We start from the raw sequence: 26340 nt of genomic DNA, 5'->3' as shown, positions 1-26340 counted from the left end.
CAACAGGGACGCTTCTGGCTTTGCTTAGTTTGACTGGACTGACCCAACCAGCATTTCATCTTCTTGTCAAACTTGTATGTTTGGAACTGTCTGCTCCCCTAAGAGAGCTCTTCCCCCTGTGTGTCCCTGGATGCTTAACGCTTGGCGACTGCTATGCAGTAAATATCTGAACTGGTTCTCCACCAGCGACATAGCCGTTCAGTTGCTAGAGGTGGCAGCAGAACTGTGGGTTATGGGAGACTGAGTGTGGGTTTTAGTTGTTGTGTGTGGGTTTGGTTTTTTAACAGCATGGAAGGGTCCAGTTAAATTCCCACTAAAATGGAAGGAAAACTACTAGTGATTTCTTTAGCAATTTGTGCATGGCTCTACAATAATCCAAAGCAAGAGGCATTGTTAAGTTTTTGCTTGCTTGTCATACAGAATGTTTCTTTTCAGTGGTGTCTACATGTGAATTGGGTGATCAGGCTAATGTAGCTTTTGATTTCCATAGTTTAATGTTTTTTTATAGGGGATTGTCTTCTCTCAGATTGCACTCAGGAGTCATAACCAATTTGGAAGTGTCTTCTTTTGCTTTGAAACACCATTTCTATTCAAGCAAAGAACATAGAAAATTCTTTACCCATTTGCTTTGTGCTGCTTACTACGCACCTTTTGGTTGGTTCTTATAAACCAAAGCTGAAGTATTTTAGCCAGTTTATGTGGCACTTTAGCCCAGACTGTCAGCCCCTCTGCTAAATATGGTATTGGCACCATGAGCACAGGAGCGTGCATACAATTTTTTTCCTTTCAGAACTCCCCAAACATTTGTGTAACCTAAAATTTCAGGTAGACACCTTTTTATTTTCCCATTTTGCTGTTTCCAGTTTCAGGTCTGGAACGCTGGAGGAGGGGATCTGGGATCTGGTCCAAGAATGTCTTGGGGAAATAAGCTTAGATGTTTCCATCAATATATAGAACAATTTGTGTATATTTAACTTTTTCGTACAAATCTTTCAGCGTCAGATAGCATGAAGCTGAGATTTAACTTCAGCTGATTCTTCCCTTGTCCATTCTTCCCTAGAAGTTCTGTTGCTATCCCTGTCCAGGGTCACTTTCATATTAATTCTGGTTTTGGATCTTGGATTTTGACTTTGTCTACACGAACATTTTACTTCCAAATTTTTTTCCCAGTTGGAGTGATAAGAGAGACTGTCTGCTGGCTTTTTAATCACAGTGCTTCTAACCCTGCTTGCAACATGGCTAGATGGCATGCTTGTTCAAATACCACTGGTCGGGCTGTGCTACACTCTCACCAATGGAGTGGCTGTGGGGAGAAACTTGAAATAAAATGCAAGTGTAGATAAGGCCACTGGGAAGAGCCCTAAAGGAGCCTGCTCTGTGTGTGTGTGGGGGGGGGGGGGAGGCTGTAATAAGATTACATGGTAAAATCAGGTGTGTGTGAAGAGGGTGCAGGACTGAAGTGCTTCATGGATCAAACCTTTTCATTTAAGGCTAAATCAGTCTTGCGCTCTCACTTCAGCTCAATCCCCTCATTTGGTCAGCCTGTCAGTTGCTTAAATTGGTCTGCATGCACTAGCAGCAGTGTCAGAGGAGCATTTAGTAATGGAAACGAAGAAGACTAGGCATTTTCTCTGGCCTGTCTTCTGCCAGACGTTATGTTCAGTGGTTAGGAGGTGGGTGGTACCATCTAGCAATGGTTAAGCTTTTTGCCTTAATGAGTCAGCTATAGGCTGGGGATTGCAAGCCAAGCCATTGCCTTTCAGATACACTTCCTCTTAGCTGGAAAGATGATGTCACCATTGTGTGAAAGCTATATTACTTCTCCTTTTATGGAGATGTACAGGCTCAAAATCGGAGTTGCTCATGCAGAGGAAGTGGGTGATAAAGGCCTTTTAGGATGTTCTGTAACTAAAATGTTTAGCATAAACTGAATGTTCTGTTCTAGCCTGCTAATTTCTCTTCCTCCACACCCCCAAATCCTCCAAAACAAAACCACCTGAGCAGAGGTTAACAAATTTATTTGAGCATAAGCTTTCATGAGCTACAGCTCACTTCATCGGATGAAGCTGATCTGTAGCTCACGAAAGCTTATGCTCAAATAAATTTGTTAGTCTCTAAGGTGCCACAAGTACTCCTTTTCTTTTTGCGAATACAGACTAACACGGCTGCTGCTCTGAGAGCTGAGGTTGTAGCCACTTGCCCATTGTACTAGCATATGCAAAAGCAGTCCCAGAACTCATACAGTCCATTTGCTATCTCACAGTACAATGTTTCATTGAGGATTTTTACATACATCTCTTGTAAAAATCAACTTTTGGCTTCATGATACATTTTTGTGCGAATGCTTTCAGATCCTGGAACCAACCTAAATGCACTCTGATATCTGGGGACTACAGAGGTTAAGAATGGTTCTTTTTTTGCATAGGCAAAAAAAGAAATGTATGTAATATGCACTTAGAGTATTACTGTACACCTTGAATTTGAAGACTGTACTTTCTGGATCCTTGAGATTACTTTGTAAGTACTCTGATACTGTGGTAATAAGAACTAAATAAAGCTTAGATAGAAATATTTCTTTGCCAGCTGGTCTAAAGTACAGAATTTTTGCTGCAATTAGACTAATGGTTTACTTATTAAATATGTAATATGTAATTCAGAGGAGTGACTTTGAAAATAATCTGCTTTTCAGGCAATTACCCTATAGTAAGCAATTGAAGTTGTTACCCAGTATGAGTAACTTGCATGTGCCACCAGTTTTGGAGATGTGGGAGGTGGGCCTCCAAGAAAATGGATGCTTCTAGTTCTGGCAACTGAAGTTTGACTTTGGCCGTGGTTATGCAAGAAAAATGAGAGGGTTGTATGGAATATGTAACATCCTGGAATTTAGAGTAAGTGCCTCTTAAAGTGGAAAAACTTCTAAGAGCTGCTGCTTTTGTAGCAATTTAACAACTTTTTGGCCTTCTGCTAGGGTCCTACTTTTTGTGGCTCAGCACAGCATTTGAGTCTTCTGTCCGTACACAATTAGAAGAATTCCAGCTATCCCAGTGATGGCTGTTTTGCAGTGCTGGGAAGGAATTTCTCCTTAGATTCCAAACTGGAATGTTTCCTTTTATGGTAGTGTCTGCATACTGCTGTGACTTGCCTGCACTCGCAGGTACATTCCTAGTGGCTTAAAGCGGAGGTGACTCACAGCTGCTGCTGGTCATGGGGAAAGCAAATGGGAGTGGGTAACATAGCACTGAAAGGGTTCACCCTTACTGTCTAGGGTTTTTCCTGGATGGTCACCAACTGATATGTCTATTTCTATAGTAAGGTGTGAAAAGGAGAAACTCTATTTACCATCCACCTGTGGAGGATATTAACTAGTCTGCTGCTGTGTCACCACCTCCCTCCCTCATATGAGATTCTAAAACATTCTTCTAGACCAGCAGTTTTCAAACTTGATTGCACCACAACCCCTTTCTGACAACAAAAATTACTACATGACCCAGAGGTGGGGGGAGAGTCTGAGCCCCACTGCTCAGAGCTAAAGCACTCGGGCTTCGGCTTCAGCCCTGGGTCCCAGTGAGTCTAATGCTGGCCTTGGTAACCCCATTAAAATGGGGTCATGACCTACTTTGGGGTCCCAACCCACAGTCTGAGAACAGCTGCTCCAGACAAAGTGTCTGCCAGGGCATTTGATTTGTGTAAGTTTGATTCTAGTGTCCATCAACTCTGTTCTATTTGACATCTGGCTTATGTGGCTGTTTGCTACTGCCACTGTTTTATCATGAAGGATATGGATATTACCTTTTTGTCTCAAACAGGCTTCCTACATGAGCCCCCGAATAAGCTCTTCCAGCAAATGAGCTGCTCATCACTTAATCAAGTTTTCAAAAGGCCATAGCTACATATGAATGTGCTGCAAAACCAGCCAGGTGTCTGCCCTACTGAATACAACACCTGGGGCTATGTGCAGATTAGTCATTGGTTATTCCCCGATGAACCCTCCAAGTGCCCAGTCATGCAGAATCCTGGTGCATACCTTGGTGATCCATTGACCGCCTGGAGACCTTAATGGGTGTGGCCTTCTGAACTGCTTAGAGGTCTGTCCTTATACCTGTCATTCAGCTGTGGATTTCTTAAAGAACTACATTGAACATACCTTAAGTCTTCAGTGACTGAAGTCTGCCACTTCATTATAGGTTTCAGAATAGCAGCCGTGTTAGTTAGTATTCGCAAAAAGCAAAGGAGTACTTGTGGCACCCTAGAGACTAACAAATTTATTTGAGCATAAGCTTTTGTGTAGCTCACGAAAGCTTATGCTCAAATAAATTTGTTAGTCTCTAAGGTGCCACAAGTACTCCTTTTCTTTTCACTTCATTATAGGTAGTTATACCTATGGTTAAGGTTGCCAGATGCTTAATTTCAAGACCCTATTTTCTTGACTCCAACTGGACTCCATAGCACTGGACTCCAACTGAGCATGGAAACGCTCTGTCCTGTGCTCGGTCTCCCCCTACTGATACCCAGCCAGCATGGAGGAGGAAGCTACCTAAATGAGGAACAGGGGAGGGGAAAGTGATTAAATACTGGGTAGTGGAGGGGAAAAAGAAAGCATAGGAGCTGGGGGCGGGGGGGGGGGAGGGAGAGGGGGCAGGGTGGGTGGAGACAGGAATGGGGGTGGAGAGGGAAGATAATAATAGGAAGTGAATATGGGGACAAGAATGGTAGGAGCCATGTAAGGGGAGGATAGGACTGGTAGGGATGCAGGGGGAACCTTGAACAGGAGCCAGGGAAGGAAGGTGGAAACTGGGGGTGGGGGAGAGGAAAGGGAAGAGGCTGGGACATAGGGGTGTTTGTGAAGATAAATTCACTAATGTTTTTAAAAATCTAAGATGTTATGACAACACCATAGTAAAGCCTATGCAGAAACTAATAGTTGTGTATTCGATGCAGGGTTTGGATGGTGCGCAGTAAATTATACATGCGGCCACATATTGAAGTGTTAAATAGTTACCCATTCAGTGAGCACCATCCATTCTGCACTGAATGAGGGTTTGTGTGTGTGTTGGTGGGATGGAGAGGGAGAGATGGGAGGATGGTGTTTGTTCATGTAATTGAATACTCACAGTACATATACACAAGGGATCCAAGTTTGGGTTTATGGTCAACCTTAATTCTGGTACTTCCTGTATTTGACATTGCAACCTTAATGTTCTTTTAATGCAGTGGGTTTTTGTATAAGTACAGTGCCTCAGTCCTGAACTTGCCACATAAGAAATGGCTAAAGCAAAAACCTTGAGCCACATTTTTTTCACCCTAGCATCCCCATCACAGCTAAAGCTGTAGTCAGTGCTTAGGCCTCCCTTGCTTTAAAGGATAGGTCAATGTCCGTAATCGCCTTGTGGCAGGATTGGAGTTGCAGGGCCTATTCTGCATTTGGAAGCAAATAGTTCAGGAGGCACAGGAACAAATCAGGAGTAGGGGTTCTTTTCACACCCTGGAAAAAGCAAAATAACAATTACCTTGTTTTGTGCTGAACTACAGATACATCTGGACAGGTAAAACTAAAATGATGGTGCTACCTTTAGGACTTTAGGGAGAGGGGAGGAACTATGCCAAGATTTAGAGGTGACTGGTCATACTTCTGAAGATGCTTGCATGAGGATGCTTAGTGGCCTCTGCTCTCCATGTTTTGGGGAGTGCCAGCATACCCTCTGAATTTAATAGCTTTTGTAGTGGAGGCAGAAGTGAGTTTTGGCCTCTCTGATTCTGTGTGTTTCTTTTATTTCAGATCGAGAGGATCAGTCCATTCTGTGCACGTGAGTATTTACATTCTTCAGCTTGTCTTGCTGTCAGCTCTTGTTAAAATCCTGCTGGCGGGCTTAATTGGGGGTTTACTGGAGTCAGTATGTCACATGATACTGTAGAGGCTAGGGAACATTTTGCCTGTTTAAATCCTACCATTAGCATCCCTTCCCTGCCCACATCTCACCTCTTTCTGCACAAGGATTGTCTCTGGCATGAAGGAGCAGGAAACAGGTGATCTTAAGGTGACTGCCTAGTGGAGATGTTACTTTATTGATGCTTGGAAAGGACTTTGGAAGAACTGGGGTAGCAGTGGTGTATATACAGTCAACAGCCATGTGCTCTCATTCATGTTATCTAGGCTGAGGTTGTAGGGAATAATGTGCCTATTTAACACTGCAGTTTCCTCTGTTGAGCCTAAAAGTAAGACTGATCCCCCCCCAAACCCTGTTAATTTCTGGTTCTGAAGGAGTTAACTACAGCTCTTTTGCTTAGGGAAATTCCTTTTAAGTAATTCACTTAATTGCCTTTGTGTCCTGTCCCGTGGTTCTCTTCTCCCCCCTCCTCCCCTGCCCCCATTATTCCTCAACCACTTGCATGTGAAGGCTGCCAAGTGACTGGAAAATTACCTTTATTCTTTCCTTCCCCACCCCTCCTACCCCCAAAGTCACGAGAAACTGGCTGAACAATAGGACTAGAGCACAATACTGGTTGCTCTACTCTTCACTTAATGTGTTCAGGTTCTCTGTTAGGGCAGGTATCTCAAAGCAATGTTTAATGGCAAGAATGCAACTAAAAGCACTGATCAGCTGACAAGCATTTTAGGTTTAAAAAGGTGAATGCATTTTCCCCCATCTTGTTCTTGAATTAATCCCAGGCTCTGTCTTTGCAGAGGTGAATCAGGAGCTGGTAAGACAGAGAACACCAAGAAGGTCATTCAGTATTTGGCTCATGTTGCTTCCTCACACAAGAGTAAAAAAGACCAGGTAAGTGCCTGTGTTCCCTACAAGGATGCTGCACTGTCATGCCAAGCACCTACAAGCTATGGTACGCTAGGAGATACCTTGGTTAATACTGGCTGAATAAAACACTAGGTACCAACTTGTGCATAGGGGAGTGAGGAGACCATGAACTATGGAGCCATGACAATTTTGTGTGTAGCTTTAAAAACCTCACAAGTCAGGGGCCGCCATTCTCCCTCATAATTACATTGACTTCAGTGGAGATACAGCAGTTTTTCAGAGCGTTTTGGTTTCATAGGTGGGTGTGTTTAGGGGCACAGTTTACAAACCATCACGTATTGGTCTTCTGACTCGTTCATATAATTTGTGACCAATCCAAGCAACTTAAGTGACCCACTCCCTGGAGATGTGGTCTCCTTTATTCTACTCCCCTGTATCTTGGGGCTGGTTGTGAAATCTGTTCTGTAAGCAGTCTCTCCAATTTGGAGAGGTTCATAGATATGCGCTGAAGACTTGACTGAAACTATAACTTTTAAATGGGTGAAAAGTATCTAAATACATTAGAACAAGGGGTCTTTGCAGTTGTCTCACTTATATTTTTTTCCCCTCCCTCTCCCCTTGATGGATTATGACCGAACTCATCAGTTGTATCCTCTTAGGTGAGCTGCACGTTTACTGCACGTTCTGCACCAGGAATGCATTTTGTCCCATTGTGTGACTTGAGCACCTTTTCACTTCACACCAGTGTCACTTTCTGCAGCTAGAACAGTCCCATAGACAACTCACAGTTCTGTTTTTATGATGCACAATAACCTTTTGTGAGATGCTATCAATTAGAGATTGCAGTTATGTCAAGTTCACTCATCTAGTCTGCACTCAAGGTCTCTTGTAGAACTTCCCAAGTACACTGTGGAGAAACTGTTCCTGTATAGTGAAGGGGAGTTGAACTGAACCTGGCTTTCCTAGAACTGCATATAGAGCCTCTGGTGTGCATGGTGTTCCTAACCAGATGGAGTTGACTGGCTGTCTAGCCTTTCACCACAGCAAGTTAGCTGTGGGTGCAGTTGCTGGGAAAGGTCAGGAAGCTGCTGCCCTGAGTGTACTGGATGTTCTAACACAATGAGCTTGTTAGCCAGAGTTACACACATGGGAAATGCAGTTAACTTCTGAGCTTTATAACAAAACCCAGATGCCAAGCGCATCTTCAATATCTTTATGTAGAAACCTCTTCTTAGAAACTTAACAATAGCCATGCTGTGTCTGTATATAGGGTATATGAAAAGGATACTCTCTGCATGCAGATGTGTATGTTTGTGTAAGCACACTGTTCTAATGAGTGGCTTCTGGAATCAAAACAAAAACATAGCTTCCATGTGCCAGACTTTGAGATATACAAAAGCTTTTGCCGTGGCCTGTCAGTAGCTGTATTTAGAAACATTTTGCTTTTATATTTTTTTTTCTTGGAATGTGTATGTTTGCAGGGGGAGGGGTGGGGAGTGAAGTGAAAGGATCATGGGATTGGGAGTTGAGCATTCTTCTGCTTATTCTCAAGTGAAACTTCAGTCATCTAAGCAGACCAAGGATCTGGTTACGGTATAAACCAGCCTTTAGCTGGGCTTAACACATGAGTTCTCTGAGTTCAAGCTCCATTTGGAAGATTCTCTTAAGGAATCCTGCAGCTCACTTTTAACTCTGGTGGCTCCATGTTGGTTACCAGCCTTACCAATGAGGATTAGAACTATTCAGGTTCCTTAGTGTTAGATGGTAATGAGACCTCTCTGCAGCCCTGCTGACCTTCACACTCCCTAGGCCTGACTCCAGATTCCAACTCAGTTTGTCTACAGATTAGTATAGTAACTTTTGAGACATCTGTTCACCTATCACGGGGCAGGCAAATTTTTGGCCTGAGGGCCACATCTGGGTAGGGAAATTGTATGGTGGGCCATGCATGCTCACAAAATTGGGGTTGAGGGCTTTGGTTGGGGAGGGGTGATCTCTGGGGTGGGGCCAGAAATGTGGAGTTCAGGGTGGAGGAGGGGACTCCGGGCTGGGGCAGGGGGTTGGGGTGAGGGCTCGGGTTGGGGGTGCAGGCTTTGGAGTGGGGCTGGGGTTGAGGGGATTGGGGTGTAGGAGGGTGTTATGGACTGGGATCAAGGGGGTGGGAGGGGGATCAGGACTGGGGCAGGGGGTTGGGGCGCAGGCTCTAGGCAGCGCTTACCTGAAGCAGCCGCATGTACCTCCTCTGGCTTCTACATGGCAGTGCGGCCAGGTGCCTCTGCACGCTGCCCCATCTGCTGTTGCCACCCCTGCGGGTCCCATTGGCCGCAGTTCCCAGCCAGTGGGAGCTGTGGGGGTGGCGCTTAGGCTGGGGGCCGTGTGTGGAGCCCCCTGGCTGCCCCTAAATGTAGGAGCCAGAAGGGGGACGTGCCACTGCTTCTGGGAACTGTGTGGTGCGACGCTACACATGTGCCAAGTGGCCCCCAGCCCCGCTCCTCAGCTGGAGCATCAGAGTGGGGCAAGCCCCAGACTCCACTCTCCGGCAGGAGCTTGAGGGATCGATTAAATCTGCTGGCAGGCTGGATGTGGGCCGTAGTTTGCCCACCCTGACCTATCACTACCCAAGGGAACAAGTCTACAGACTCTGCTTGTGCTAACCCCCAAGGCTACTAGATTAGGCCCTGCTGCTGGCACCATTAGATTGAGGATGTAGCATGAATCTTTATCTCCTGCATGGGCAGTGCAATACAATAATGGGGTGACATTTGGTAGCCTAGAGCCTTTTGCATTTCTAGTATCTTTTGGTCAAGAGATTAAATTTACAACTCAAGTCTCTGCTTTCCTACTTTTTCAAACAAAAACAGCTTTTCTGAAACCCTTCTCTCAGCTGCAGTAGGGGGGACGGACCCTTTCCTCCAATTTCTATTGAGCTGCAAAGATTCTAAAGCAATGATTAATGTTTTAGGTGATTTCCCCCCCCCCTAAAAAAAAGAAAAGAAAAAGAAAATCACTGCATTTATGGTGGTAAGTACTACTAGGCAGGGTGATGCTGCATTTAGGGCATACAGCATTCCATTAAAATCCCTGTTTTCACTTAATCAAATTGTGTATTGGGGAATGGGGCAGTTGAGTTGTGGTTGAAGCATTCCATGTTTGCTGTCTACCTCGCTTCACCTGTTTCAAATCATAGGAGAGGAGAGTACTATTTTCAAAACTAAGTTTATAACTTCTTTGCAATCAGAAATGCAAATGCCATGTTGCAACTCTGGCAGTTTTTTATCATGAGTGATGTGGTGCCTGGTGCTGTTTTCTTAAAGCTCCAGCTGCTGGAATCATGTTTCTTGAGAATCCTTTTTTCCCCCCTATTTTTAAAGGAAGCTTGTAGCTCTCATGGCTGTAGAGAAAAGCTTGCCGTCGTGAGCCGTAAAGGCTCACAAACCAGAAAGAAAATAAGAAACCAAAACTTTTTTAAATTGAATGATTTTTAAGTTAATCTCCTGACTTTCTGGGTCTTTCCTCATGACTTTTATTTTTAAACAGGGGGCTGGCAAGGTTCCTATTTTTTGCATACGGCTCCTCCTCTGGAAAGAATCTCTTTGACGTTGGGAGCATATGAGGAGGAATTCTGAGTTTTCAGTGGGCATCAAAGACATTGATGACTTAAACTGATAGGCAGTCATGGAGAGAGGGGGTGCTAAGGACCCAGCTGCACATTCCCACTGTGAGCTAGCAGACCTAGAAGCTGGTACTGCAACAGTTTGCATGGGAGGAAGGGGGATGTTGTATCCATCTCAAATGCACACAGAATCTTTTTTTAAAATTCTTTAAAAATCAGCTCAGGACCTGCAGCTGTAGGTACAGAAAGGTTGGCAGTGTCTTAATTACAGGATCTCAGCAGTTCCTGCTGAATTCTGCACATTGTAAGGTTTCGTAGTTTAGAAAAGTTTATTTTCGTATTGGAAAGATAGTCCTAAGTATGCGGCTGCTTCTACCTTGCTAATGAGCCATGCAAAAAGTCTTCAGTCAAACAATGGCTGCAGAGGTGTGAATGCTCCCTCCTATGAGGTATGACCTGAAACCCTACATGGGCTACTTAAATACCAACATCACAAGCATGCTTTTTTCTGCTTAAAACTAATGCTAAGTCAATGTTCAGGTTACATATTTAAACCTCAGTGAGGAAAGGAGCTAATGCTTTCTTGGTAACATTAACCTTGTAATCAGATGCAGCATTATAGTAGCATACTGAGACTGTGCTTCTGCAAAGGATTTGGTATTCCTTCTGCACTGCAACACTCTACTGAGCTGGTTCCCATGATCCATCTCTGATTTGATTAACTTTAGCCTTTCCCCTCTTCCTCTCACCCTGTGCACCCCTCCAACCCCCACTTACCATTGTGACCTTCTACATGCCTTCTACTATTGTGGGTCTCCTTACCCGCTAGATCATGCTATCCTAACCCTCCCCTTCTACTTGCTTCTGGCTCCACCAACTTCCATGTGTCACTAATTGCACCCTTCATTCCTGAGGTTAAAAAACATGAAGGAATTAACTTGCCCACAATACACATGTTGCTGTGAGACTCTTAACTGTCATTTTCCAGTTCTTGTGTAGCTAAATTTGGCCTTGCCAGTTTGATATTTTTATCTGAATAATTAAATATATTTAATGCCAAAGTCTAAGTGCTGTTTTTCTTCTAAATAGTCTTTTGATCTTTCCTTAGTCCTGCAGCGAAGTTGTAATGTTAAAATTGTGACATCATTCATTTCCATAGCAACAGATTGCAGTCTTAAACAGGATTAGGACTGCACTGCAGGATCACTCAGACAGGATGGGAACTGTTGGAGAGTAGGCGTGGGTGTTGCAGCTCACACATGTCAGAATAGCAGGAGAAATGCAAAATTACTGACAGACTTTTTATAGCAAGTTTGAGGTTTTCTTCTCCGCACAGCCAAGTGTGACCTTATGGGATGGATGGCTGCTATCCCAGCCTGTTCCTTCCTGAAATTAAAAATCATCTTATACGCACTTGTGACAAAGTGAATAAAAACTTAGTTGTGGCTGAGTCTTCTGTGTGTAACTCTGCAGACTAATAGAAATGGTTGACTCCGTACTTTAGGCTTGTAAAGGAGTGTTGTAACCTGAACGCAGCAATAAGAAGTAGAAATGCCAGGGTTCTAATTCCAGGTTTTAACCTTGGGCAAGTCACTTCATAGCTCTGCCTCATTTTTACCATCATTAATGGGGCTAATATTTATTTTATCCACTGCTAGAGGCAACATGAGGCTTGACTAATGTTTGTAAATGCACTTTGAGAATTAAAGGAGCTGTAAAAGTACTTTGTCATGTAAACACACCCTCTGCAATCTGATTTCTGGGATTGGCATTCATGGGCAAAAATGTTGGGCTCTATTCCCATGCATCAGGAAGTCCTGAAGACTTAGTCTCCACTACTAAAAGGAGAAACCTTAACCCAGTTGTCAATTTTGATATCTGGGATGGAGTGTTTTTTGCCTATGGCTAATTTTGAAATACCTAGGACTCCCTACTTCTAGCACAGAGAAGGGACAGTCAGTTCAAGTAACCACCTACAGACTTCTGGAAAATGTGTGTATGCTCCAGAGATTGAGTACTTAGTAGGGACAGCAATTCTGGCTGGTCTCTCCACCCCAAAACTCTGTTGCCTATGGAGAGGAGGAGTGTGTGGAAGTGGAAGACAGTGGATAAAACAGTTTGACTCAAATACCAGTAGTTGCCTTTTGTTGCATCCCCACAGAGAAGGCTTTTGCTGGTCTGTGTAGAGATGAGAGCCCCAGTGCAAGCAGAGATTATTGTCCCCAAAATGATTTGTGATTCTGTTCATCTATTACTGGTGAGCTCATTCTGTGCAGAATCCAGGGCTCCCTCCCAACTGAAAGCCAGGATTGTTTTGTTCTTCCACCTGGGAAGTAGGATGCTGCTGGGATGTGGATGTGATCTGGGGGAAGAACTTTCCATTCTCATTGCTCCCAGAAAGCCTGTGGGATGTGCCTTAGGCAAGACACTTAAACAGGACTGCCTACTGGTAACTGAAATCCAGCACCAGAAGCGAGGAATATTGCACTGATGCTGACTGGCTGGGGAGGAGAAAATATTTCTACATACTGAAATGAACTCAGTCTTGCCAAAAGAAGAATCCGTGGCACCCTAAAATGTTTGTTTAGGGGAATATCACCAAAGATCTAATGTGGCTTCTTTACATAGATGCTAAGCTGATGAGATGAAACGTGGACCCTCTAGGTGAAGGTGTTAAAAGCTGCTGTCTTCATCCACTTTTGGTTTTCTGTCTAGGGAGAGCTTGAGAGGCAGTTGCTTCAGGCTAACCCTATCCTGGAGGCTTTTGGAAATGCCAAGACAGTGAAGAATGACAACTCCTCGAGATTTGTGAGTATTATCCTGCATGAGTTCTGGTGTCCCCAGTGTTCCAGAGGGAGAAGCCACTAGTTGAATGAGTTGTGGGAGTCTTGCTTTACTTTCGTGCCTGATATGCAGTCTTGGGATGTTCTTTTCTGTAACTGGCTTCCCTTGAGTGAAACTGGGACACAGTTTTCACTTGTCAGTGAATTATCCATAAAGTACTGATGGGATTGAGTACCTGGTCTGCAAGATATTGAACCTTTGCCAGGACTCCCTGTGCCATTGTCTGTCTGTCAAATTCATTTTTCTCCCAAGGAGAGATTAGTGTCCCGTATTGGATTAATTCTGGAGGGCAGCAGAAAGCTTCTAAGGGCCGGGGAAGCTACACTAGAAGCCAAATTGAAGTGTAAATGGTTGAAGAGGGGCTGAGCTGTGGTGGTGGTCAATCTAGAATGCAGTCTCTGCTTATGGCACCCGGAACTGAGGTGGAGGGGATCCACTTCAGAATGAAACTTAACATGTTTCCTGATGCCTAGGCAATCTGAAATTCAATCTAATTTGATGGCCCTTTGACTCTCATAGGAGTAATTTATGGTGTCAAGGATGTTAAACTGCTCCATGATCAGTGAGGGTTGTGAGCTGGCTGGGCTTGTGGTCTGTTTAAAACTTGTCTTAGCTGGTAATTATGTTGTTTGGAGCAGAAAGGCCTATACTGGGACCTTTACCATTTTGCTCTAGCTATGATAGCATAAGATAACACTAATATTTCTGCTAACCTCTTTCTCAGGGCAAGTTCATAAGAATCAACTTTGATGTCAATGGCTACATTGTTGGAGCCAATATTGAGACTTGTATCCTTTCCACGGAGCCGCTTAATGGAAATAAATTATGGGGAGTGGGAACGTGCATACCTAACTATCTACCTATATACAGCCAAATAGTGTCTGCTACCTTACAGCAATGAAGTCAGAGGGATCCATAGACTTCTGTCAACACCTGTCATCTTAGGCTAAAGAGATCCATGTTAAGATCTCTAGTTTAGTCTGCAAGTAAAAAGGGAATCTTATTTAAATGGTACAGCATTTCAGAACCTATGCTGGGGTTATAGCAAGAATCCCTTCTGGATGAAATAATTCTAATGTTATGGGATAGAAGTGGCGTTTTAAGCTGTGATACGCTGAGTAGACTTGGGATTCCATGACCCTTTCATCTTTTAACCAGGGGAAATGAGGACTGTGGCAAGTGTCTTTCCCCCCTGTTTATTCACAACTCAATCTTGCATACTGGTCCTACCCTTGGAATGAGGATTAACTCAGGAGTCCAGAAGTACATCTTAAACTTAATCAGCCACTGAGGTTGTTGAAGGGTGGGTTGCTGTCAGCCTATGGCACTACCTGAAACTCTGAAAGGGCAATGCAGAGCACTAAGCTGCCTGTCACGCCAACCAATTTAAAGGGCACTGACACCAAATAGAACCTCCTTTCCTCAGATGAGAGTGGAATGGGAAGTTACTTGTTAGTCTCTCTGTTGTGCCTTTACTCTGTAAAGATCTCTTGGAGAAATCACGTGCAATCCGTCAAGCCAAAGACGAGCGAACCTTCCATATCTTCTACTATCTATTGTCTGGAGCAGGGGAGCACCTGAAAAGTGAGTACCTTGTGCTGTAACTAGAGTCCCTTTCCCCTAACTGCCAGATTGTTCCACACACTTGCAGTCTAGGCCCTATTATTTCCCCTCTTCCAAAGCCTGGAACTGCCTCCCACTGTTTTCTGACCAGGACCTCTCCTTTCAATCATCTCCTTAAAACTTTTTTTTCCTTCCTGAATTGGTACCCCTGCCAGTGATGTCTCCACACCCTTCCTTATCTGAACTATTGTCCCATGTTTAGTCTGGTCTAATAGAGTGCAGGTTCTTCAGGGCAGGAACAATCTTCTTATAAACTTGGCAATTAACAAAATACAGAATAACATTTGGCACCTATGCAGCACTAGGTGTGCCTGTGCTCTGTTAGCATAACACCTCAAGATCTCAATCTAACCTTCCTGTTAAGAAAGCAGTTTAAACTCACACCGTGGGAGAGGGCAGACAGACTGGGGGGGCAGGGAGAGAACTCACTTCATAACCATCTGCACAGCGTTAATGGCAGAACATACTGTTCCCAGAGCTGGGTGGTGAACTCCATAACTGATTTGAAACAACAGGATACCTGAAAGTGGATGCACTTGCAGGACAGTCTCTTCTTCTAATGGAAGCAGGATCCAAGAACTGCTGGGGCTGGTTTGGCAATGTGCCGGGGCGGGGGGGTGGGATGGAGGAAAGAAAAAAGTCTGGGCAGAAGAGCGTTCTGAGCTGTAACTACAGAAATGCTGCTACAAGAAAAACATAAGACAACTGATCTAAACCTAAACCCTGGTTCACTCAGCAAGACTGTTTTCACTTGCTGGGGACAGGAAAAGAACTGAGGGACAGATCTTTAAAGGTAATCAGGCACCTAACCTGCTTAGGTGCTTTTGAAAAATCTCACTAGGCGTCTATATGCATCTTTAGGCTCCTGAATACCTCTGAAAATCTGACCCTGAGGCTTTAGTGCAGAGGTCCCCAAAGTATAGGGTGTGCCCCCCTAGAGGGGCATGGAGGAACATTATGGGGGCGGGGATACAGTGAGGCCCAGGCCAGCCCTGCCCCCCACCAGAGTGGGGAGGGAATGCCACCCATCCCCTCCCTGCCCCAACTCTGCTCCAGTCCTGCCTGCAGTGACATCTCCGGCTCCCAGCCCTGCACCTGGCTCCATCCCCAGCCTCAGCACTGCTTCGTTCCTGGCCCTGCGCCAGCCCTGGCAACTGACTATGGCTACATTCCTGGCCTTGGGCCAAAGCTGGGGGAAAGGTCCCCAGCTGCTGGCCCTTCCACCCCAGTCTTGACCCCTGGCCATGGCCCCCTTCTTGGCCCCAGACCCACCTCCAGATGCAGCTCCAGCCTCAGCCCCCTTACCCCTGCCTGTTCCCCTCTCTTCCGTCTCCTCCCCCAAGCCACGGCCCAGTGGCAGGAGGGGCATGCACATAGGTAAGGGGGGCATGGCCCGCCAAAGTTTGGGGACTGCTGCTTTAGTGAAAGAGGCCAGAAAAACAAAAGCTGTCTTGTCTGTCTCTGCTGGATATTTTTGACTTCCATGTTGATGGTTTGGCAGGGGTGGGAGGGGAGATGTTTGGGAGTGTTTTTTAAAGAAGCTGAAACTGGCAAATGTCGTCATGAAAATCAAGACTGCAGGTGATTATAACTGACTTTCTTAGAAGCGTGTACAAAGGAGGTAATTCATTTTTTGGTAGATTTGGGAAAGCATACATTCTTAACTGCCTAAAATAATGCTAGCTTGTTCTCTATAATGAAGGCTACAATCATTCCTTGTCTGTTCCTCCCCCTTAAGCTGATCTGCTGTTGGAGCCTTACAACAAGTACAGATTCCTTTCAAATGGGCATGTTACGATCCCGGGTCAGCAAGACAAGGATATGTTTCAGGAGACGCTGGAGGCAATGAAAATCATGAGCATCCCAGATGAGGAGCAGATAGGTATGGATCCGGTGAAGGGCTTGGAAATGCATGGGAAAGGGTTAAAAAGAATGGAACAGTCTGGTCCTATTCAAAACACATGAGGGGAAGGCAGCCTCTAGTATACTAATTACACAAGTCAATTAGTGATATCTGAGAAGCAAGCTGGCTGCTGGTGGTATGGGAGTGGTCCATCTCAAAATTCACAAGCATAACTTCAGCTAGTGCAGAATGCAGCAGGTCACTACACAAACTGCCATGTCCCATGCTTGTCCCAGTCTGTTGGAGTGCTATACATAGTGCTTATCTGTAAAACCCTCATTGAGTTATCAAATGGGTGCCTATCATGGTGTTATCTCTAGCATTTGCTCCTCTCTGCGGTCTGCCAGAGGCAAGACTTGGCCTTCTATGGGATGTACTGCAAGACATTCATTCACTCTAGATTTCTCAATATGTGACTTGGGCCCATCGCCATAGGGGTATCTACTCCACCAATGGTTGGAGTCACTTAGTTGTAAACAGTGGCACAAAGCAGTGTACCTCTCTCCAGCTTACTGCACAGCTTGCTAACCAGAAAGTAATATTGTCCAACATCTAGATACCATAGTGATTGCCTTTTCTAAGGCACTTTCTGAAAGTGTTTTTTCCTCCATCTACTTTCTGAAGACTGGCCAAATCTCCATTATTTTGTCTTCTCTCTAGAGTTTCAAACGTCTCAATTTAGTATCCTTTGTTCATCTTAGACTAAGTCCTCCTCCAGTTCCTAAATCTGTCAAGGAGGCTGGAACCAATGTGTGGGTGAAAAGACAACTCTGCATTGAGGTCTAGTTAGGGATTTGGCTACCTAATGTATGGCCAAAGAGATCTGATGTCCGCTTCGTAAGTTATGCTGTAGGGCACATCTTTACTGGCAAATGAAAGTAGTTCCATCAGCTGATTTGCAGAGGTGCATGGAACGCCATTTCCCCTCCGTTCCGGGTGTGAGAGATGCTAAATGTTCTTTTAGGCTTATGAGAAACATACATATGGCAGCTGGTTGAACAGTACATTTGGTTTGAATGCAAAGTCTAAACACACTAACCATATTTTTAGTTGAGACCATATAAAAATAAGCTTTCTCTTTGAGTGCCAGGTCTCCAGATTCAGTCACTGGGCTGTCAGATTTCATGTCAAGTCAATGGGAGCATGTGTGCTACTTTACAGATATTATTTCAGGACTGGCAGGAGAGGCTTTAGAGTAGCAGCCGTGTTCATGTGTATTCGCAAAAAGAAAAGGAGTGTTTGTGGCACCTTTAGAGACTAACCAATTTATTTGAGCATAAGCTTTCGTGAGCTACATGCATCCGATGAAGTGAGCTGTAGCTCACGAAAGCTTATGCTCAAATACATTTGTTAGTCTAAGGTGCCACAAGTCCTCCTTTTCTTTTTGTAGAGGCTTTGTTCACTGCGGATGTGTTTACAGACATGCTGTAAACTACCTAGTGCTATAATAGGTAGAGAGGGAGACCAGTTGAAGAGGAAGTAGTGACCAGTTGGTAGCTAACTAGTTAGTACCACTAACAAACTTACTGTCAGTGAGTCTTGAGATGAAGATGGCATCAGATCAACACTTTTCTCAGTATTCCGTATTGAAAATTCTCCCTCTGTTCTAGCATCTGACGCTGATTCTTTGAAGGGCTAAGGGGGTGCTTCAGTATGTTGTCCACAGTGGTACAGGTACTTCAGTGGACATCAGGATACCTGTAGTCTGCCACGCTATGTATGTTCCAACAAATGGAGACGTTATAGCACTTGTGCTAGGGAGGTGAAAGTGTGCTGGATGAAAAGAACAAAGACCTGCCCAACCTTAACTGGCTCACACCCTAATATAGGCATGGCTTTGCCCTTTCAATGATTACTGTTACACAGTGGAAATTTTCATCCTCTTAATCTGATGCCTGAGGTGATCAGGGAAAAAGTCAGTGCATGCTGCTCATACCTGCCTTACACGTGTTGCTAATATGCAATTTTAATTCTTTCTAAATCTGACCTTTCTTTGCTCTATAAAAGGTCTGCTGAGAGTGATCTCGGGTGTTCTTCAGCTTGGCAACATAGTCTTCAAGAAAGAGCGCAACACAGACCAAGCCTCTATGCCAGACAATACAGGTAACCACACCCACAAAAACCACCAATACTTCCCCTACAAGAGCTTCTTATCACACATGTAGGGGATAAGGGATCACCTTTGGAAAGTACAGAACTTTATAAAATGAGCCCAAGTTCTTTAACAAAACATAAATGTACAAATCATTTTATTCAGTGCCTAACTGCAGCCACCTTTGGGCAGGAATGTGGCAGTGTTCTTGTGCTGTTGGACAGGAAGTGAACATGGCAACTAGCTGAAACTGTTATGCTATTGCCATGTGATCTGAGTATTCACCTGTGGTCAGATGTATCAGAACACCTATAAAACCTATTCTCTACCAAAATTATGCCCCTTGCTCAAAGGATTTAAGGAAATATCCCTTCATAGTCTGTTTCAGTTAAAATTCCGCTTGATAAGGCTTGAATGGGCAGATCGGTGATGGGTAAATAATACATGTACCTTAGCTACAGTGTTCTCTCTGTAAATAGCTGTAATTAGCACCCTGTTAGTGCATGCTTGGGAGACTTCTCTCCATTGCTCCATTTAAAAAGGGTAAATGGGATGAGGGATGACCTGGGTAATTATAGGCCTCTCAGCCTGACATCAGTCCTGGGCAAGATCATGGAGCAATTTGATTAATATGTGACTCTAATAAAGAATTAAAAGAGGGTAATATAATTAATGCCAATCATCATGGGTTTATGGAAAATAGATCCTGTCAAACTAACTTGATATCTTTTTGTGATGAGACTACAAGTTTTGGTAATGGTGTTGATGTAATATTGTTAGATTTCTGTAAGGCATTTGACTTGGTACTGCATGACATTTTGATTAAAAAAATTAGAACTATATAAAATTGACATGGCGCACATTAAATGGATGAAAACCTGGTAGGTCTGAATGTAATTGTAAAAAGAGAATCATCAAGTGGGTGCGTTTTCTAGTGGTGCCCCACAGGGATCTGTTCTTGACTCCACAGTAGTTGACACCTTTTGTCAATGACTTAGAAAAAAACACAAAATCATCACTGATAGTTTGCATGTGTCCCAAAAATTAAGGGAGTGGTAAATAATGCAGACATTTCACTGATAGAGCAATCTGGATTGTTTGGTAAACTGGGCATGAGCAAACAATTTGCACTGTAGTATGGCTACATGTAAACATACATCTAGGAACAAAGAATACAGGATGGTGGGGGCTCTATCCTGGGGAAACGGTGACTTTGAACAAGTTTTGGGGCTCGTAGTGGATAATCAGCTGAACATGAGTTCCCAGTGTGATGCCACGGCCAAAAGGGCTTATGTGATCCTAGGATGCATAAATGGGAATCTAGAGTAGAAGGGAGGTTATTTTACCTCTGTGTTTGCAACCACTCCTGGAATACTCTGTCCATTTCTGATCCTTACAGTTCAAGAAGGATGTTGATAAATTGGAGAGGGTTCAGAGAAGAGGCAGGAGAATTATTAAAGGATTAGAAAACATGCATTAGAGCAATAGATTCAAGGAGCTCAATCTATTTAGCTTAACAAAGAGAAGGTTAAGGGGTGACTTGATTAGTCTCTAAGTAACTACATGGTGAACAAATATTTAATAATGGGCTCTTCTAGCTAGCAAGAATGGTACAATATAATCCAATGGCTGAAGGCTGAAGCTAGACAAATTCAGACTTGAAATAAGGCATAAATGTAATAGTGAGAGTAGTTAACCATTTGAACAATTTAGCAAGGGTTATGGTGGATTCTCCATCACTGACTACTTTTAAATCAAGATGGGATGTTTCTTTAATAAAAAAAGAGTAGGAATTATTTGGGGAAGTTCTATGGCCTATGTTATGTAGGATGTCAGACTAGATGATCATAATTCTGGACTTGGAATTGATGAATTATAGTAAGAGGCCAGTACACAGGAGGCTGCTGAGGACCTTTAAAATATAGACTTTGGATTATACCTTCAACCATTCTGTCATAATTTAGCAAATCCACTTCAAATGGTTTCCCTCCAGAGAGGAGAGAGGACCTTCTCACACCAGGTGAAACATTCTTACACTGATTACAGTTGTCTGAAGAGGCCATTCAGCCAGTGTAGATAGGCTTATTAGCTGGGATTCCTTTTATATAATTCAGCTACTTGAATGCATCCTCAAAGTGGGTGCAGGCAGTTAACTTGATAGTGCCACTAGGCCAGTGGTCCTGTAATATCACCTAAAATTTACCCTTGTGTTTCCTGAAGCAATTTAACACACTCCAGTGTTTTTAGATCTCTTCTTTGATTGTCTCGTTAACCTGTTCAGTTAAGAGCTATTCCATGCTGGTATTTGACTCTCTCTAAGGGATAGATTGCTGGGAATATCTTTCTCCTTTTGTCATTTCCCTGTGAAGCAAAAGGAGCATTAAGGTGAACATCTCTTTGCTTCCTCTTCTCCTTTCTAGCTGCTCAGAAAGTATCCCACCTTTTGGGTATCAATGTGACAGACTTCACCAGGGGAATCCTAAGCCCTCGTATCAAGGTGGGACGAGACTATGTCCAGAAAGCTCAGACTAAAGAGCAGGTATGTGTTCTGCAGAAGTAAGTGAGCCCTTGTAATAACATGGTACTAAGATTATTGTATGCACTAAAGACTTCCATAGCCTCAGATAGCATCTTAATTGACTCAGATATGTAAGCAATTGAGCGTGGAAACTGCTTTAGTTTTTGCTCCCGTGATCTACAATATATAGAAGGTTGTGGTGGTGGTGCAGAGTGAGGTAGCTCTTATTTCCCATGTATATTGACTGTGCGGCCTGTGATAAGGAAATATGAAAATGGCTCCCTGTCTCTAGGGAGTGAATTCCCTTTGGGGCTCTCAACGTCTTATCCAAAGCTGGCACATGGCAGTCAGCCTCTGTGGTAACTCTTTGTGGCCTGCCATGGCACTGTTCGCTCTGCCCCAGTTTCCCCGGGAAACTCCCTGGCAGTTGTCTCTCTGCATCACCTGGCAAGGCACCGGTAACCCATTTAGGTGATAGTCCCAAGTGCAACATAAACAAAAAGGGTCTTGTGCCCTCCTGGGCTCGGTTCTTTCCCATTCTCCTGCAGAGCTCTGGTTCTCAGGGCTTGCTCCCTCTTCCAGGGCCAGTTACAAGAGCAAGCCAGCTTTCCTGTTGCAACTATCCCCAGTCCCCCCTCTAGGCTGTCTGAGAGTTATCCTTTTCCAGAGCCTACTAGAGAAGTCAGCTACCCTTCTGCACCTTGTCTCTCCCAGATGAGTTCTCTCGGGCCTTCATAGATGTGCCTAGCTTTGATGGGGCCAATAGGTAACAATTAAATGGAGCAATCTGTTCCCTAGCCCAGTAAAGGGCCAGTCAGCTTGTTACATGGCATTTCCTACACATTAGGTGCAAAGATAGTGATACTCATACTCACCCTCAGTGTTGACAATTGCCCTGTGGCTTCTCTGAGTGCAGAAATTTAGTTGTAAAATGGAGCAGACCATGCTAGGCCTTTACCTTGGCTATATGTGGCAATTGACCTAGAAACTGGCTGCCTCTGCCGAAGGGCTATCAGGCCTGCACTCTGTGTAGTATCACTTCTCAACTTGCCCTGTGATGACCACTTCACTGTGGTCTCTGTGTGCTATAAAAATGTCCTCTTTAAAAGTGAGGTGATGGGAAGGAAGGATACCAATCAGATTCTATTAATCATCCTTGAGGTGCCCTCCCATTTCAATATACAACTCTCTGCCTCTGATGTGGGAATTTGACCTTCCAGGAAGAGGGGCATTGAGAAAACAAGCTCCAGACTCAACAAATACCTATGGTTCCCTTATGGAACCCTGAAAAGTCACCATGGTAGTCATTGACCTTTATGAGAGGACTAGACAGAATTTCCCCTTTGGAGTACCTGGTATTGGCTCCTGCCAGAGGCAAGATGCTGGAATTGGGACTTGGACTCTGATCCAGTATGGCAAGTCCTCCATGCATTGAGTCCCTCCTGTTCATCTGGAAGAGTCTGCAAAATGACTGACTCATTCACTAAGCCAGTCAGGTCACTGACTTCAACCTGAGTCTCCAGTGTGCCAGATTACTGAGCTATTCAGTTTTGAATTACAATATAACTCTTGTTTCCTTCCTACTCAGGCTGACTTTGCCATCGAGGCACTGGCCAAAGCCACTTATGAGCGTATGTTCCGTTGGCTGGTGATGCGCATCAACAAGGCCCTGGATAAGACCAAAAGGCAGGGGGCATCCTTCATAGGAATCCTTGACATTGCCGGCTTTGAGATTTTTGAAGTAAGGAAGTATTCTATTCCTGCATACAATGCAACATGTTCCTGTGCCCTTGCTCCTTGGCAGAATATCACTGAGGTCTGGGGAAAACAAGTCCAGTTCAGTCTTAAAAAGGGGCTAATCTTTCTTAGTGGGGAACCTCACTGCCCCACTAATTGGCTAGTTTCTAGGTGTTGTTTCAAAAGGTTAAATTCTTTAGTATTTCAAATTTGTTGCAAATATTTAAATTACCTATAATATGTTCTGAGGCTCTCCTCGTTTCTGGATTGTGCATTGTGGATACCACGGTAACCATCTGTATGGTTCTGTATCTCTTGATTTCCTCCTATAGATCAGAGTCCAAATGTTTGTTAGCTTTAGGCTGAAGTTTAATGACTTTTGGTGTCTCTTGCAATGTGGAATTAATGGCCACTGTCAACTTGAATGTTTTGAAATTGACTAAAAATGTTTCAGAACACTAAAGGATGATCTGTTGAAGTTTTTCCAAAAGATATGCTTTAGGAATTTTAGGAAAGTTCTATGGTCTGTTATACAGGACGTCAGACTGGATGATTACAATGATGGAATGAGAATAATCAGTTGGACACAGTAGTACCAGGATACGAAATGTATCGGAAGCACAGAACAGGTTATGCTGGTGTGGAAGTGGCACTATGTGAAAGAAAGCGTAGAATCAAATGGAGTAAAAATCTTAAATGAACCAAACTGTACCATAGAAAATATAGCAATAGGGATATACTATCAACCACCTGACTAGGATGGTGATAGTGACTGAAATGCTCAGGGAGATTAGAGAGGCTATAAAAATAGAAAACTCAATAATAATGGGGGATTTCAACTATCCCCATGTTGACTGCGTACGTGGCACCTCAGGATGGGATACAGAGATAGTTTCTTGACACCTTAAATGACTGCTTCTTGGAGAAGCTAATGCTGGAACCCATAAGAGGAGAGGCAATTCTTGATTTAGTCTCAAGTAGAGCACAGGATCTGGTCCAAGAGGTGAATATAGCTGAATCGCTTGGTTATCAGTTAGTGACCAAAACAAAATTTAACATCCCGGGGCGGGGGACACCAAAGCAGCTCACCATGGTAGCATTTAATTTCAGAAAGGGAACTACACAAAAATGAGGAAGTTAGTTAAATAGAAATTAAAAGGTACAGTGTCAAAAGTGAAATCCCTGCAAGCTGCATGGGAACTTTTTCAAGACACCATAATAGCTGCTCAATTTAAATGTACACCCCACATTAAAAAACACAGTAAGAGGACCAATGGCAAAATTGCAGATGATACAAAACTCTTCAAGATAAGTCCAAAGCAGACTGTGAAGAATTACAAAGCTGGATGACTGGGCAACAAAATGGCAGATGAAATTCAGTGTTGATAAATGTAAAGTAATGCATGTTGGAAAACATAATCCCTACTATACATATAAAATGATGGTGTCTAAATTGGCTATTACCACCCAAGAGAGAGATCTTGGAGTCATTGGGGATAGCTCTCTGAAAACATCATCTCAGTGTGCAGCGACAGTCAAAAAAGCAAACAGAATGTTGGGAATCATTAGTAAAGGGATAGATAAGACAGAAAATATCATACTGCCTCTATATAAATCCATGGTATGCCCACATCTTGCATGCTGCATGCGGATCTAGTCACCCCATCGCAAAGAGGATATGTTGGAATTGGAAAAGGTACAGAAAAGGGCAACAAAAATAATTAGGGGTATGGAACAGCTTCCTTATGAAGAGAGATTAATAAGACTTGGATTTTTCAGCATGGAAAAGAGATGATGGGGTTTTGGGGGGGAATATGATAGGTCTATAAAATCATGACTGGTGTAGAGAAGGTAAATAAGGACATGTTTTACTTCTCATAACACAAGAACTAGTGGTCATCAAATGAAATGAATAGGCAGTGGGTTTAAAACCAACAAAAGGAAGTATTTCTTCACATAATGCGCAATCAACCTGTGGAACTCTACCAAAGGATGTTGTGAAGGCCAAGATTATAACAGGGCTCAAGAAAGAACTAGATAAGTTCATGGAAGATAGGTCCATCAGTGGCTCTTAGCCAGCATGGGCAGGGATGATGTCTCTGGCTTCTGTGTGCCAGAAGCTGGGAATGGGCAACAGAGGATGGATGGTTTGATTGCCTGTTCTATCCGTTCCCTCTGAAACGCCTGGCATTGGGCATTGTCAGAAGACCGGATACTGGCTTAGATGGTCTGACGCAGTATTGCCATTCTTATGTCACTTCTGGCCTTGGATTCTATGAAGTGCTGCTAAAAATATTCTTAGAAGCAAGGGAGAGTGGATCAGATGCAAACATCAGACATTTTGTAGCCTATGTGCGTTCCTGCCTGTCAGCCTGTTCAGCAACGTGCGGGTAAGGCATCCCAGCTCCAGAACTCCTTCCTAGGACCTGCAGAAGTCTCTAGAGAGTGAAGAATACCCTCTCCCATGTGACCCCAGGTTCCCATTGCTCCTTGAGCAAAAACTTGGTGGGGAGGGTCAGGAGAAGAGGGAAGGGTCTAGGTTCCCATTGCTCCCCAGATCTATTAAGGGAGCTCCCAACTTTGAGGTTGTGGGAAAAGGGGAGACCTTGCTGGTCCCAGATTGCTGCAGTTTCTCAACTCTTCTGCTGTATTGTAGAGTGTATAAGTGATGCTCTTGTATAACTGAGCGATTGACATGGTGCTACCGGATGTACAGCGTACACAGAACATTTTTGTCAAATTAATCTGTTATAGAAGTGATACTAAATGGTAATAGAAAAATAGTAAGTAAATCTTCTAACAAAGGTGACCATTCAAGTGGTGTCCCTCTAACTTCTCCCCTTTTTCTCCCTGTTAGCTGAACTCATTTGAACAGCTGTGTATTAACTACACAAATGAGAAGTTGCAGCAACTCTTCAATCATACCATGTTCATTCTGGAACAAGAGGAGTACCAGCGGGAGGGCATAGAATGGAACTTCATTGACTTTGGCCTGGACCTACAGCCCTGCATCGAGCTCATAGAGAAGCCGGTAAAAATACAATGTGCACACCCTTTCTGAGCAGCAAGGAGAGGCTGCATTACATGCTTTTTTTTGCCTTCTGTGCTATCATGCATACAGCCTCTTGGACAGTTTGGGGACTGGCCTTCCAGTTCCTGCAATCCTTTAAGTGATTTTACTTAGATGTGAACATGGGCACTTATTTCCATCTTACTTCCAAATATACTGCTGATCAGATATACCAGTACCCATTCCTA

General features: G+C 43.8%; 1 protein-coding gene across 2 annotated transcripts in view; it reads left to right on the top strand.

The window, feature by feature from the left end:
* The window catches only part of MYH9 (myosin heavy chain 9), a 95550-nt gene that overhangs the window by 33142 nt on the left and 36068 nt on the right, over positions 1-26340 (top strand). For both annotated transcript variants that reach the window (XM_073325086.2, XM_078850629.1), the window contains exons 4-13: positions 5777-5804; positions 6683-6776; positions 13081-13173; positions 13934-13997; positions 14695-14793; positions 16571-16714; positions 18743-18838; positions 21248-21366; positions 22934-23086; positions 25940-26113. In XM_073325086.2, the coding sequence (XP_073181187.2) occupies positions 5777-5804; positions 6683-6776; positions 13081-13173; positions 13934-13997; positions 14695-14793; positions 16571-16714; positions 18743-18838; positions 21248-21366; positions 22934-23086; positions 25940-26113 (1064 nt within the window). The remainder of the gene's footprint in view (positions 1-5776; positions 5805-6682; positions 6777-13080; positions 13174-13933; positions 13998-14694; positions 14794-16570; positions 16715-18742; positions 18839-21247; positions 21367-22933; positions 23087-25939; positions 26114-26340) is intronic.

Source organism: Lepidochelys kempii, chromosome 1, assembly GCF_965140285.1.
Source record: "Lepidochelys kempii isolate rLepKem1 chromosome 1, rLepKem1.hap1, whole genome shotgun sequence".
NCBI lineage: Eukaryota > Metazoa > Chordata > Testudines > Cheloniidae > Lepidochelys > Lepidochelys kempii.
This window is presented reverse-complemented; position numbering and strand designations above follow the sequence as displayed.